We start from the raw sequence: 14348 nt of genomic DNA, 5'->3' as shown, positions 1-14348 counted from the left end.
GAAAATATTTTTATGTAATTGTAGTTTTGTATTTTATATTGTATTTTTTCAATAACAGGAACCAAACTATAAATATAATTAATACCACATATTTATTATTTTAATAAAATAATTTCAAAAATAAACTTTTTGATTAATTATTGTTTAGTTTCTGATTCTGTTTTTAGGCATTAAGATCCACACAAACGTCCGATAAGCGTAAAAGCCATTTTTAAAATACAATAAGGGGTAAAGCTAATATGTTATTTATGTAGAATCTCCACTTTTGCAACTATATATGTGCCTTGGGTTGAATAATAAAATCAACCTTCTTGTGCAACTATTGAATGTCTTTTTTTTTTTTTAATAATGTTGTTAAGACTAGTAATCAGCTGTTTAATGACTGTAGTGAATAAAGACGTAACTGTTATTTTTTTCTAAAAAGAATGAGTCTCATTTAATATTGAAATTTCACTAGCATTATACTAATCTTGGTCCAATTTTTTTCCAAAAAAGTTCTGTCAAAATGATAAAAATACAACCGCTAAACATACCAATAAATATGTTCGTCTTTCTAGACTATTCTTGCCTCTGTGTTCTGAAAATTTCTTCTATACAAATGTGATAAAATAAAGAAATTATTTATATAAATAATTGGCCGCGAAACGATGAGTTTGCCCTAAAAGGATGAACCACAAACAATCACGCGTCTACTTGTGTCTCTCAGCCTCCCTTCTTACTACCCTTTCGGCCTTTCTATATAAATATATATATCCTCAGTAAAAACACCTCTTTGCTTCGTTGGTTCTCTCATTATTCAATCTCATCGGCGCAACAAACACGGTTCTTTCTTCAAACTCTCTCAACCTCTTCAGAGATCATCCTCCGTTTCTTCATCTTACAAGGTCAAGATTCTCCCTTTTATCTCTCTTCTTATTCCGATTGGTGTCGTGCATCTGTTCCTCTGATCTGATTTGTTTTTTTGATTCGGAAAGAGATGGTTTTGAATCTGATCCGTTGATGCTAGATTAGGTTTTCGTATTGTAAATCTTGGAACTTTCCTTTGCTTCCTGTCATGGGTTCTTGATATTTTTTTTCAAGATTTAGGGTTATTCATGTTGGATCTTTTGAATTGGTGAATCTAAGTATTTTTGATTGAATTGAAACGGTCAAGTATTTGTATTTGGGTTAAGAGGAGAATGAAACAATAACTTTGAAATTTGGGCTCTTTAATGGTTTCTGTGTATATGTGTCTCACTCGTCTCTTTGTTGTGTTTATGATATTTTTCAGGGAAGTTTTGGGCAGTTAAAGCTGCTGGGATCATCAGTTTGTCTAAAAGTGGAGTGTGAAGAATCTTTTATGTCTGAACAGGCTTCTCTCTTTCAATCATCTATCCGGCTTTTAGGGGAGTACTGTCCTATATCTAGGAAAAAGTCCACTCGTAAAGTCTGTGGTTTGCGTCTTGGATCTTTTGAGCCTGTCAACAACAAGAACACAAGCTGTTCCGGTTTCCAGTTTGTGCAACCGAGTGATTATCACTGTCTCTTCTGACATTCCTCGTCGTGTTGTTTGCTTGTTTGTCAAATCAAGATGGCTTTGCAAAACATTGGTGCTTCCAACCGCGATGATGCCTTCTACCGGTACAAGATGCCGAGGATGATGACCAAGATTGAAGGCAGGGGCAACGGTATCAAGACTAATGTGGTCAATATGGTTGACATTGCTAAGGCCTTGGGGAGACCTCCTGCTTATACCACTAAGTACTTTGGTTGTGAGCTTGGTGCGCAGTCCAAATTTGATGAGAAGACTGGAACCTCTCTGGTCAATGGGGCCCATGACACTTCCAAGCTTGCGGGACTTCTGGAGAACTTTATCAAAAAGTATGTTCAGTGTTACGGATGTGGGAATCCTGAAACTGAGATACTCATCACAAAGACGCAGATGCTCCAGCTGAAATGTGCGGCTTGCGGGTTTATCTCGGATGTCGATATGAGGGACAAGCTCACGTCCTTCATTCTTAAGAATCCACCAGAGCAAAAGAAGTCGTCTAAGGATAAGAAGTCAATGAGGAGAGCTGAGAAAGAAAGGCTGAAAGAAGGTGAAGCAGCTGATGAGGAGCGGAGGAAAATCAAGAAGGAGGCTGCTAGTAAGAAGAAAGCAGCAACCACAGGTACTTCGAAAGACAAAGTTTTGAAGAAGAAAGATCATTCCCCACCTCGAAGCCAGTCTGATGAGAATGAGCAAGCAGACAGTGAAGAAGATGATGATGATGTCCAGTGGCAAACAGATACTTCCAGGGAGGCTGCTGAAAAACGAATGAAAGAACAGCTCAGCGCTGTAACAGCTGATATGGTGATGCTGTCCACAATTGAAGAAAACAAGCCAGCAGTTGAGGTGAAGAAGGCACCAGAAGTGCTGCATGAGAATGGCAATAGCAAGATTCCTGATAATGCTCATGAAAAGCTTGTGAGTGAGATAAAAGAGCTTCTGAGCAGTGGTTCATCTCCTACACAACTCAAAACAGCCCTAGCTTCAAACACCACAACCCCTCAGGAAAAGATGGACGCCTTATTCTCTGCCCTCTTTGGAGGCGCAGGCAAGGGATTTGCTAAAGAAGTGATCAAGAAGAAGAAATATCTCGTGGCCTTGATGATGATACAAGAAGATGCAGGAGCTCCTCAGCAGATGGTTTTGCTTAATGGAATAGAATCTTTCTGCATGAAGGCGAGCGCAGAGGCTGCCAAAGAAGTTGCTCTTGTTATCAAAGGGCTTTATGATGAAGACCTTTTGGAAGAGGATGTGATTGTTGAATGGTACAATAAAGGAATTAAAGGCTCCCCTGTGTTGAAGAATGTTACTCCGTTCATTGAGTGGCTCCAGAACGCTGAGTCTGAGTCCGAGGAAGAGTGATGCTGTGTTTCTTTACTCGGTGGTTTTTAAAACTGTGTCTGTCTGTGTCTGTGTCTGTGTCTGGTTTCAGTGTCTGTGTCTGGTTCACAGTGGGAGTCTTGAATAAGGTAAGAGGGCAGCGGCCAAGGTTTTCTTCTACATGTTAAGGAACGCTCATTGGTCATTGGTCATTGGTCTCTCCGTATTTGTCTTGATTTTTACTATGTTGTATGGTTTGTTCTGACGATTTTCTTAGGACCTTGCTACGTATGTTCTATTATTCCATTTCGATCAATTAAGGAATCTTATTTCTATTGTTTCCAATTGCGATCTCTGATTGAAGCCAAAACTCTAGATATATTTCTCAACTGATTCATTTGGATTTACATGTGCAAGACTTGAATCACAATACATGTGAAACCAAATTTGTTTCTGCTACTTGATTCAATCTTTTTACTCAAGAAAAGTTGATCATTATCAAGTGATTCAAGTCTTGTTCCCAAAAAAAGATAGTTAATTTGGGTTGACACGTCCATTTATTGTCCAAGTGGGATCTTACGTATTTAGTCCATTCCTAGTTCAAACCGAGTTTTCAAATTTGTTTGGTATGTTATTCAAGCTTTTGCCTTTAAATTAAGCTTACCCAAAACTTACAAGCTCCACAAAATAAATTAACTAAAAATTAAGTTCGACCAATTCAGAAGACTTCATACATTTTCAGTGTCAACAAGTTTTTGTTACCATGTATATGTGATAAAATAAGCGTATTCGACTTTGAAAATGTAACAAGTCTTCTGAATTGGTCCAACTTAATTTTAGTTATTCTATGGGGAACAAAGAAACGAACATGTGTTTGACCAAAACAGAAATATGAACACGTAACGTGAATTCACTTATCTATATATATATGCACGAATTGCATCTTAAAAATTTATAAGTTTAAATCAACCAAAATTATGTACAAACTCACGGTTTGTATACTAATTTTGAGTTTTCTTTTGTTCTCTGGATTATCTAACACGACACTAGCCCGGGTACAATATGAATCTCCAAGTCCAAGTATGTGTTTTTATTTTCTTTTGTTGCAAACAATTTTAGGTATGGTCGATACGATTTGGGTTTCGTTTTCGTTCAAATTATTTTAATAGAAAATTCAATTTTGTTCATACATTGATTTAGTTTGAATTTATGATTTTGCTCGTAAATGGAAAAAGAAAAATGAATCATTTTATTTTATATTTCTTTCAGGTTATGTTCTAGATTTTTTTTTTCTTTTCAAAATTAATTAGCTAAATAGTTGATATCTTTATAGGGGAAAAAATGGGAAAAGAAGTTTGGGACAAAAAAGGTCTTCAACGAGATCAAAATTGGTGCAGCAGGCAGTGTTTCAAGACGTACTTATTCATGTCGTACAAGTTGTAAACATAGCCAGTCTTGGAGAATTGAAAGGGGGAAACCACGACATAACAATTAAGACATATTACTAGATTTTAACCCGCGGTACATTACGGGATAATATTTTTACAACAAAAAATAAATAAATTTTTAAAAATTGTATTTGTTTGTTAATTTTGCTTCTTTTGTTTAGTGTTTAAGATTGTATAATTGTATTTTAGTTGTTAATTATAAAATTTGATCAGTTGTATATCGCAGACACGCGACAATTATTTAGTTTTATTTATACTAATGTTACGTTTGTACCGTATCGAATTTCTTATGGTTATAAAAATAGAAATTTTTACTGTTTTTTAGATTTAACCCGTGAAAGAACTATTCTTACATTATTATATTTTTATATTTTTAGTGTTTTTAAATTTAATATGTAAGTTTAAAGTTATTTAGATTTAACCTGTGAAAGAATTATATCCATAAAAGTTATTTTGTAGTATACCGCATATTAATTTATATTATAAATACTCCAATTTATTAGATTTAACCCGTGAAATAATTATTTTTGCATTTTTATCAGCATATTAATAACCATTAAAGTTTTAATTGTTCATATGAAACAATATAGTTATTACTGAATATTAGAGTTTTTTAAAAGAAGAAAATATTGTATAGATATTTTTGGCATATGTTATTAAGTGTAATAAATTTCTTAATATATAAATTGTTTTAGGAAATTATAAACCAAATTTGTAGAAACATTTTAGGAATCTAACTGATTCTGTTTGTATGTGCAATTTTTTAAGGATTAACTTTGTAAATAAGTATAACTTAAAAGACACCAAATGTACTTCAATTTATAGAAACACCACAGAATAAATATTTAGTTTTATTTATTATAATTTGAGAAATTTGAGGAATCAACCCCTAGTACCTCAAATCAAGTAATGTAGATGACTAAATCTACATTTTACAATCAAAATAAGTAAAGAAAAAAATTTCTATAGAAAGTTTATACAAACAAAATCTCTAAAGATAGTTTTGGTGATTTTATGGGATTAAAACTTTAATGGGTAGAGCTGTTTTTGGAAAAATTGGAATGTATAGATATTGTTAAGATTTTATGGCAATAAATGTAACAAATGTTGGTTGATTTAAGAAAGTTTAGTATTTGAGTTTCTATGCAATGTTATATATGCAATTTTTTTAGGGGTTAATGTTATAAATAAAAAATGAAATAAGCAAAACTGAAAAGGCATAACACAAAATGTACTTCAAAAATGTTAATATAGATTTGTAAGGTAGTTTCAAAAAATAATAAAATCACGGTTAAGAGATTCAAACTCCTTGATTACCTTCCTATAACATATGATGTCCTTTACTACTAAACTATATAAAATTATTGTCAAAAAGTAGTATTGGCGCCTAATGAACATCCAAACTTCCTGATGGTCAGTGTGATGAAGGGTAGATCCTTTGTTAGCCAAAAAGTCGTATTCTCTATCATTTGGCTGGAAAAAGTATATTTCAACCAAATATTTGGTGGAACGAGACATGCGATGGAGAATAGGTTCGGAATGTAATATATTGGTATAGAGAGACTATTGGACACCTGCTCATTACCCTCGTCCAGCGAATGGAAGAGGACAGTTACTGCATCCATATTAAATGGTGAATCACTTATTTAAATCCTGCTAGAAAAGATTTGGATTTGCCTATTCTTGAGGAATGGATCCGGGCGATATCCAATTCATTCGAGGTATGGCAGTAAGCAAGTCTTAGCAATTAGACCGGTCAATTTGGCATTTCTCAAAGTCCGGGAAATATTCCGTAAAATCAGCATATAGGAAAGCACGAGAAATGGTTGATGAAAATTGAGTTTGGCCCTACCTGTACAGTTCTCTGAGCACATATATGGCAACTTAAGATCGTACCAAAGGTTAAAAAATTTCTATGGCAAATCGCGTCTGGTTCTCTTCATGTGCTGGACCGACTTGTTTACCGAGGGATCCAATGTGATCCTCGTTGTAAGAGATGTGACTCTGGGGTTGAGACTTAATCATGCACTTATTGAGTGCCCTCATTCGCGCGAAGTTTAGGATTACTTCCATCTTTGGTCATGTGAGGGGAATTCCCTTACGAATCAGTTTATTCGAATTTGAATTTTATCTTTTGAAGGACGGTTCACTTTTTTAGCGCTACAGAACAAATTCAACAATTACCTTGGCTTCTATGGTCGATCCGGAAGGCACGCAACAAAAAACCTTTTCAAGGATTAGTGGTCGATCCAGATGATATTTTTGATCAGGTTTTAAATGATAAATCAGTTTCGGAGGAGGCTTCTTCCATCGCGGAGGTCTCGTTGGACCCATCCCCATCCTTGGCTGGTCGTGATCTTTTGCTTCGTTGTCAGATTGATGGATCTTGGAAAGAAACGGATGTTCACTCAGGACTAGGATGGTGGTATTGTAATGACACAGAGCATACCATATTGTTAGGAGTAAAGTGTCTTCGACATAGTTTATCTCCTCTTCACTCAGAGTTAGACACTTTGATGTGGGCCATGGAAAGTATTATTTTTGGAGGACTAGTTTGTCATCGCTTCGAGATGGATTTTGTTGAGCTCATTGCGATGGTCCATACCCTTGAAGATTGGCCTGCTTTTTTTAACTAATTGGAGGATTTCATTGTGCTCAAGGAGTCGTTCCCACTCTTCTCCATTACTCAGATTTCCACTGTGCATCAAACTTAATTGCGGATTGTCTTGCTCGAGCTTCACTCTTATTTTTGAAACTTCATTTGTAAACTCTTACTCTCTAGTTTGGGCAACCAATCATGGTGTCTTCTTTTTAATTTAATGTTTGGTCGATCAAAAAAATATATTTTACAAATAAATCATGACGAGTAATTTTATTTTATTTCAACCAAATTTTAAATGTTGGGAAGAATGGAGTTTACAAAAGACTTGGTATTTGTACTATTATAAATTTTGGGAGGTATGATTAGGAAGATAAAAGAGTTAAAACCGAAAACCCTACTTTTAAAAAAACTCTCTCTACACTCAGCCGCCGACCATAATTTCCGAATCGAGACTGGAGAGCGGTGGCTTCTATAGCACTAGCTCTGGCCTCTCCCTCGTGTTAGTCTATGCTTTCCTTTTGCGGCTTTGTCTGGAGTAATTTCTCACCGGATCTGAATTGGAAGAAGAAGTACGATGGCAGAGCTTGCTTGTGGTTGGATTTTCTCTAGCCAGCCTTGTCTCCTGAATCCTTTGACGTGAACGGTGGTTTTATCCTGGTGGTTTCATCTCTGTTTTATGTTGTGGTTAGTTGGTTTAGTCTTGTTTGCAGATCTTTTCAATCTTCGTTTGGGGAATTATTTGGTCTGTTCTGATTGATGATCTGGTTTGTGTTGAGGAAGTGGTTAGAGCGGCTAAATCTGTGAGGGTTTCTGATTACAGCAAAGGCGATGGTTCCGGATCTCAAGATCTACGATTGGCTCGAAGAATAATGACATTGTGGTTTTCTTGTTCCTGTAACAGATCTTTTCGTTGGTCTTGTACTTATCATTGCTTCTAAGCGCCATGTGGAGTGGTTGTGGGATCTCGTCCAGCCATTGCCTCTCCTCTCAATCCTTGTCTAATCGTTTCAGCCAGCGGTTCCTTTTGGGTCACTCCCTTCCTAAGCAGAGGATTTGTGTTGTGTTAAGATGTATTATGTTTCTAAGTATACAGGTTATCTTCTCCTTGGTGTTGCTCATTGTGGTTGTTAGTACCTTGAGCTATCGTCCTTCTTGCTCTAGAGTTTGGTGATATTCAAGGGCTTAGCTTCGCTCCTTGTCCTTGCTTTCCAGATCTGTGTAGATTGGTTTGCGTTTTGAAGGCTTCTAGCTAGACGTGAAAGGGCGCATCAGACGCCGTCGTCGCACCCGAAAGCATGTTTGAGGTTTTCTTAGTGTTTTTGCTTGTTGGGTTATGAAGTTTTTAGTGTCGAGAGATCAGCTCTCATCTTGATAGGAGGTGGTAGATGTTATCTTCGGGTTGGCCGTGGGCACCCTTGGTAAATCTCTTTCGCATGAGTTTCTAGAGAAAAGTTTTTTGCTTTCTTAAGTCTAGTATATCTCATAGGATTCTAGCTTTTTTGTTTTTATCTTTGGTGCAAGGGTTTGTCCTCCTTCGTTAGGGGTTTGAATTTTCTGTGTTGTAGTGGTGTTTTTAGTTTTCCTTCCATAGGGTTTAAGACTTCAGGGACATATCTGTCGTATGCCAGCTTTAGCTTCCCTCGTGTGGGAGTTTGTATTTCTCTTTAGTTTCAAAACAAGTTTACTAGTATAAATCAGATAACAAAAAAAAAAAAAAAATTAGGAAGATAAAAAAAAAAAAAAAAAAAAAAAAAAAAAAAAAAAAAAAAATTGTATGAAGTGAACCTTTTGTCTTGACCGGTGTGCATAGCTCACACATATCTACAATACGATAATGGCGATTTCTTTCGTAATTGATCCTTCAATTTCTCCTTGCTTCACCTTATCTGCTTCTTCTTCTTCTTCTTCATGGCGAACACTTCCCCTACGAAACCTTCATTTCCATGGCAAACCTTCACCATCTCCATTGAATTCGAAACCCAATCGAAGATTCCCAATCTTGTATCCAAACAATCGAAGCAGCTACGTAGCATCTCTCTCTGCTCACCAAGCTTCTTCTTCGTCTGTAAGTTCTTCTTCTTCTCCATTTTAGTTCTTCTTTGGTTTTTGAAAATTCATCAGCTTTCTTCTCATTTGGGAATCTGCTTATCTTTATGATTCGTAGACTAATAATAATAATAGTGAAGAAGCGAATTCAAAGTACCCAACAGATGTGAAAACCCTAATTAGGGTTTATAAAGAAGCTCTTTTTAATGGAGACGAAACCTCAGTCGCAGAAATCGAAACCATGTTTTGTAAAATCGACAAGGAGAAGAACAAAATGGATCAGAAGGTTTTGTCATTGTCAATGAAGATAGCTTCAGAGAAAGAGATGAAAATCCGATTAACTGCTGATTTTGAGAATACAAGGAAGAAGCTCGACAAAGATAGGCTTAGTACAGAGTCTAATGCAAAAGTTCAGATTATGAAGAGTCTGTTACCTATTATTGATAGTTTCGAGAAAGCTAAGCTACAGGTTCAAGTTGATACTGATAAGGAGAAGAAGATCGATACGAGTTATCAGGGGATTTATAGGCAGTTCGTTGAGGTTTTGAGACATCTTCGTGTTGCTGCTATTGCAACTGTTGGGAAGCCCTTTGATCCTTTGGTAAGTTGAAAGCTTTTTTTGAATATCACTAATAGTGTGCTCTTATCATCATAGAAACCTACTTGGAATTGGTAACAGGAGTCAGTCATTCTTCTTCGGTGCTAGTGAGTGATGATAAGAGGATTATTTTTTTTGTTGTATTTGGGTGGTCTTTAGTGGTTAAAATACTCTTTATTGTTGTTGTTGCACAAGGCTATATTACTCACTAGCACAGATGAATCAGTTGTGTTTTTTGAAATCATAGCAGCTCTTTGTTGCATCACTAAGAAGGCTCTTATCTACTGTAGGAGGTAGCCATAGAACCTACTGGAAATTGATAACAGAGTTAGTGATTGTGTTTGCCAAATGAAGTACAAGGCTTTGTATTAACATCTTGGCTACATGATTCTTTTGTATTAGTGAGTGATGATAATGAAGAATTTTTTTTTTTTTTTTTTTACAACTCAGTTTTGTGATCTTTGTTTGCCAGTTAGTGATAAAGCGGCTGGATACTTAAAAGGGTGTTTTCAGATGAGAGTATAATGTTTGTTGTTTTGGGATTTTGAGTGACTTATCAATAACTCTTTATTGTTGTAGTTGCACGAGGCTATATCACGAGAAGAATCTGAGACTGTTAAAGCAGGGGTAATAACCGAGGAGCTGAACCGGGGATTTCTTCTGGGAGATCGTGTTCTGAGACCAGCAAAGGTTAAAGTCTCTTTAGGACCCGCCAACAACAAGAAGACTCCTTCAGCTGCTCCTGAGGAGATAACACCTTCTGCTTGAGTCTTGATGTTGGGTAAAATTTTCAATGTCAGTCCATTTATTATTCACCTATCAAAAGGGATAAGAAAATCGCAGCTTATGTCTGAATGGGAAAGTTGTTTGGCTGCTGAGATTATGATTCATAGTTTATACAACTTGGTTAGCCATGGTTTGGATTCATAGCTTTGATTTCTTTGTTCTAGTATGTGATCTATGTTGGTGAAAACATCATTTTTTCAAAGTATATCTCGCGCAACAATTTAGAAATTATATGAAGACATGTATCCAAGACATTGTACTTGAAATACTCCACACTATACAAAATGCACATTACATTGCACATATCCCATCAAAAAGAGTCAACATCAATCATCTCTTAAAATGTCTAAGAAGCTTTTTTAACTTGAATCTTCCCTGGGATTGTTGTATTGTAGGTATAGAATCCCTTACTTGGTCATTTTGTTTTAGAAGTTCCGGAAATTCACAATCTCTAAGAAAAAAAATGAGTTAAAATAAGAGGAATTCACATTTCTTGAGGATTCAATAAAAACTGAAGAGTAAAGAAGGGCTAATTTTATTTTACCATATGGGAACAGGATTCTGAGAACTGATACTTTTGTAGAATTTGGAGATTCGACCGCGAGATTCAGGTTTGGGTTTAATAGTTTTTTTCCTCAAGCCAAAGATCTCTTGAACCAAAGGAACATGGCTCAGTACAAGCTTCCATGCCAGAAACCACCCTGCAAAAAGAAAAAGAAAAAAAGTCAAATTTCAAATACTTCATCTTCTCAAAGCCCTAAAGATCAAATACTTGAAAGTTTTAAAAGAGAGAGAGAGAGAGAGTACAAAGAGCGATGAAGCAGACGACGAATGAGATGGCCAGAAGCGGACGTACGAGGAAGAAGAAGAGATTGTCAAGGAAATCCATGGATGAAGCTATCGATCACAAGTCCTTAGAATTCTTTTTAGTTACGAGAGGAAGAAGATATACCCATACGCCGATTTTTTAAAAGGACGGAGATTTGCTCTTAGATCAGGTCTTTTGGTATTGTCTAAAACGAGTATGGGCCTTTATAGCCCACTGGGCTTTTGGATGTTTCGAAGTTTTTTTTTAAATTGTTTTTTTTTTTAATTTGTTTTTTTATTTATTTTATTTATTTTTTTAACAGCTTCATCTTTATTAATTGGCAAAGTGGTGGTCCTCATGGAGGATGAGTACAATACAAGTAGGAATATAAAAATGAGTTACAAAGATTACATGATTATCAATTGGTTCTTTTGTTAATCGATCTCTGCTTGTTGTTCTTTCTTGTCCATTGGAACTGCATTTCTTGAAACTTTTACTTCCAATGATAGATTTCTATGATATAGTTATGGACTTTGAAATTTTTTGAAGTACCACTTGCTTAATATGTTTAATATATTTATATAAAATAATATTTTTAAAAATATTATAAAAAAGAATATCATGTTTAACAAAATATAAAATTTAATAGTAATATTAAAATAACAAAAGCTTTTAAATCCAAATAAAAATATAAAAACACTAAATTCCTAACGTATATATATGATCATGATCGATTGCTAATATATATTTATTGATATATCATGGTTTTTGTTGTTTTTAACCATGATATAAGGAGTCTTTTTGAGTCTTTTGATTTGTTTTCTAGGATGTTTTTGAGTTTTTGCAGGTTTTCTAGGACTTTGACACAGAAGGAGCAAAGTAGAGCAATTTGGATGAATTTGGAGCATTTTACAGAAGGAAAAGAATTTGGAGTCGGATCAGAGTAGCAGCATCGACCGACACCGAAGGAGCATCGGTCGACACCCATGTTCAGCCGATGAAGAATCACAAATTTGGAAGTTTTACAAAGTTGTCCGAAGTTTTCCATATTTGCAACACAAGTCCCTGACGTGTTTTAGGACATACATATATAGTATTTTTGGGTGTTAGAAAACTCTGAAGTTTTATTCTAGCAAGTTTTATTTTCTGCAACCCTGTGAGATTTTGAGAGCTTTTGGGAGAGAGATCTGAACTACTTTGAGAGAAGAATTCTTGAACTCCCTCTTTACTCTTTTAATTTCAATTACTTATTATTTAGAATTATGTTTTGTTCTTCATTGAATATGTCTGAGTAGTTTGCTTGTTAGGTTCAGGGTTTTTCATAGGGATTTTATGAATTATTAGATCTGTTTATTTAGGATTCATTATCTTTCTAGATCTTCATCATAGGTTGTTCTTCATATTAATCCTTGATTGACTATCTAGAATTAATAACCTAGGAAAATAAATTGATATGAGAATATAATTGATTTTCCTGATAAAACCTTTTGATGAGCAAAATTACTTTCTGCAAAGAGATTTGATTTAGTAATTTTGTCAACTTATCTAAACTTGTTTTTAAAGCTGATTTTTAACCTAGAATTTTACAAAGAGATTTGGATTTTCTGGTTTTAAATTTAGATAATATTTGTAGTGAGAACTGATTTATTTTGCAAAAGAGTTTAGAGTTCTAGATCTGATTTTTAATTGCTTGAATCCTAATTAATTTATTGATTTAATATTTTGTAATTTCCTGAGAAATTCCCTAGATCTAGCTTTTTGATCTTCTGAATTTACAACAGTTTTATTTTATATTTTGCATTGCTTTCCTTTATAATTTAAATCATCTTGTTTAGCGTAATAACAAAACTCTAAAATTTATTGTGTTTGATCTTGAGTCTCTGTGGAATTCGACCCTTAAGTATTACAGTGACCTTTTAATTTGAGAGAGTAGCTCTAGGGTAAATTTGAGCATATCAAATTTTGGCGCCGTTGCCGGAGACTCTTTGATCTACCATTAGATTTGAGTTTTTAATTTCGTTAAATTTTTGTTTTTATTTTCTACTTACACGTTTTTGTTTTTCTTCTCTTTGGTGTTTCAGGTACATGCCTAATAAGCCTAACACAAGGAGCAACAAGAGTGATCCTACTGTGAATCTTTCAAACCAAGAGTTGGGAAAACTTGAGTGTGAGAACAGAAGAGCAGCCAAATCCTTGAAGATGGTTAACACAATCATTCTGGTTCGTGATGAGGATGGTGCTTTAAGGGATCAAGAGGGCCACTTGCGCAATGAGCAGGGCCAAAAGCTTGATGCAGAGGGCAATGTGATTATTGAGCCAGTTGTCAACCCACAAGTTGTTGTCAACCAGCAAGCTATTGCCGAAGAGGAGGTTAACCTTGGTATCGATCGACGCCAACAGGGTATCGATCGACACCCCCTTTCAGCATACGGACGTGGAGCTGCCAACCACGCTAACAACCCGGTTCGAAGACAGGATCAAAACCGAGATCTGATCAGGACTATTGTAGACTTCAACAACTGATTTGATGTATGAAAACCGCTCTACAATTTTTCCACCTCCATTCCCAAGGAATGACTTTGAGCTGAAGCTTGCATACTTCCAGCTAGTTGGACAAAGACCATTCTCTAACCTGCCAAATGAGAAAGCTTTGGACCATATTGAGCACTTTGAAGACTTGGTGACTAGTATCAAGGCCAATGGAGAGACTGAAGACTACATCTACTGCAAGCGTTTCCCATATTCACTTGCAGGAGAAGCATCTCAATTGCTAAAACAGTTGCCAGCCCGTTCTTTGACCTCTTGGCAACAAGTGAAGGTGGCTTTTCTAAACTACTTTTATGATGATGCCATGTTAGATGAGCTAAGAGTCAAGCTGTCCTCCTTCAAACAAAGACCAGATGAGGCTTTCAAGGCAGCTTGGGTAAGATTCAAGGCATATCAAAGGGACTGTCCACACCATGGCTTTTCAAGAGTGCAGCTGTTGAGTATCTTTTTCAGAGGGATTGACTGGGAATATCAGCTAACTTTGGATGCTGCAAGCCATGGAAACTTCAAGACAAGATTTCCAGAAGATGCTGAAGCTTTGATTGAGAATTTGGCTTCCAACAATAGCACTAAGAGATCAGATACTGAAAGGAAGAGATTGCATGGAGGATTTGATTCAAACCAGCTTGCTTCTGTTAATGCCAAGCTGGATTCAGTTCACAATC

The 14348-nt window shown here is 35.6% G+C and overlaps 1 protein-coding gene, 1 long non-coding RNA gene, 1 other non-coding gene and 2 pseudogenes across 5 annotated transcripts; 3 read left to right on the top strand and 2 right to left on the bottom strand.

Annotated features, from left to right (window-relative positions):
- The first annotated feature begins 541 nt into the window (after nt 1-541).
- On the top strand, nt 542-3193 carry LOC104777504 (putative eukaryotic translation initiation factor 5-1 pseudogene; annotated as a pseudogene). The gene is made up of 2 exons (XR_015593884.1): nt 542-884; nt 1271-3193. The product of XR_015593884.1 is annotated as a putative eukaryotic translation initiation factor 5-1 pseudogene (transcript).
- Nucleotides 3194-3825: 632 nt separating this feature from the next.
- On the top strand, nt 3826-4364 carry LOC104777503 (serine rich endogenous peptide 20-like; annotated as a pseudogene). The gene is made up of 2 exons (XR_015587132.1): nt 3826-3928; nt 4182-4364. The product of XR_015587132.1 is annotated as a serine rich endogenous peptide 20-like (transcript).
- Nucleotides 4365-8570: 4206 nt separating this feature from the next.
- Nucleotides 8571-10533, top strand: LOC104777502 (uncharacterized). Its single transcript, XM_010501775.2, has 3 exons — nt 8571-8963; nt 9063-9545; nt 10122-10533. The coding sequence occupies exons 1-3, from the start codon at nt 8733-8735 to the stop codon at nt 10308-10310; spliced, it is 903 nt and encodes a 300-aa protein (XP_010500077.2). The 5' UTR covers nt 8571-8732; the 3' UTR covers nt 10311-10533.
- A 258-nt stretch (nt 10534-10791) lies between these two features.
- On the bottom strand, nt 10792-11308 carry LOC104777501 (uncharacterized). The gene is made up of 2 exons (XR_766297.3): nt 11136-11308; nt 10792-11029 (listed from the first exon to the last, which is right to left on the bottom strand). It is a non-coding gene; the product is annotated as an uncharacterized LOC104777501 (long non-coding RNA).
- Nucleotides 11309-13996: 2688 nt separating this feature from the next.
- LOC147947052 (small nucleolar RNA R71) lies at nt 13997-14103 on the bottom strand. The gene has a single exon (XR_015595695.1). It is a non-coding gene; the product is annotated as a small nucleolar RNA R71 (small nucleolar RNA).
- Between the last annotated feature and the right edge of the window lie 245 nt (nt 14104-14348).

This window comes from Camelina sativa, chromosome 3 (genome assembly GCF_030686135.1).
Source record: "Camelina sativa cultivar CO46 ecotype springtype chromosome 3, ASM3068613v1".
NCBI lineage: Eukaryota > Viridiplantae > Streptophyta > Magnoliopsida > Brassicales > Brassicaceae > Camelina > Camelina sativa.
Note: the sequence above shows the minus strand (reverse complement) of the source record. Positions and strands in the feature narration are given on the sequence as shown.

What these genes read in the sequence shown, in the direction of transcription:
- LOC104777502 (XM_010501775.2), top strand. Translation starts at nt 8,733, where the DNA reads ATGGCGATTTCTTTCGTAATTGATCCTTCAATTTCTCCTTGCTTCACC. An exon ending in ACCAAGCTTCTTCTTCGTCT is followed by an intron (nt 8,964 to 9,062) that starts GTAAGTTCTTCT and finishes TATGATTCGTAG; the next exon opens with ACTAATAATAATAATAGTGA. An exon ending in GGAAGCCCTTTGATCCTTTG is followed by an intron (nt 9,546 to 10,121) that starts GTAAGTTGAAAG and finishes TTATTGTTGTAG; the next exon opens with TTGCACGAGGCTATATCACG.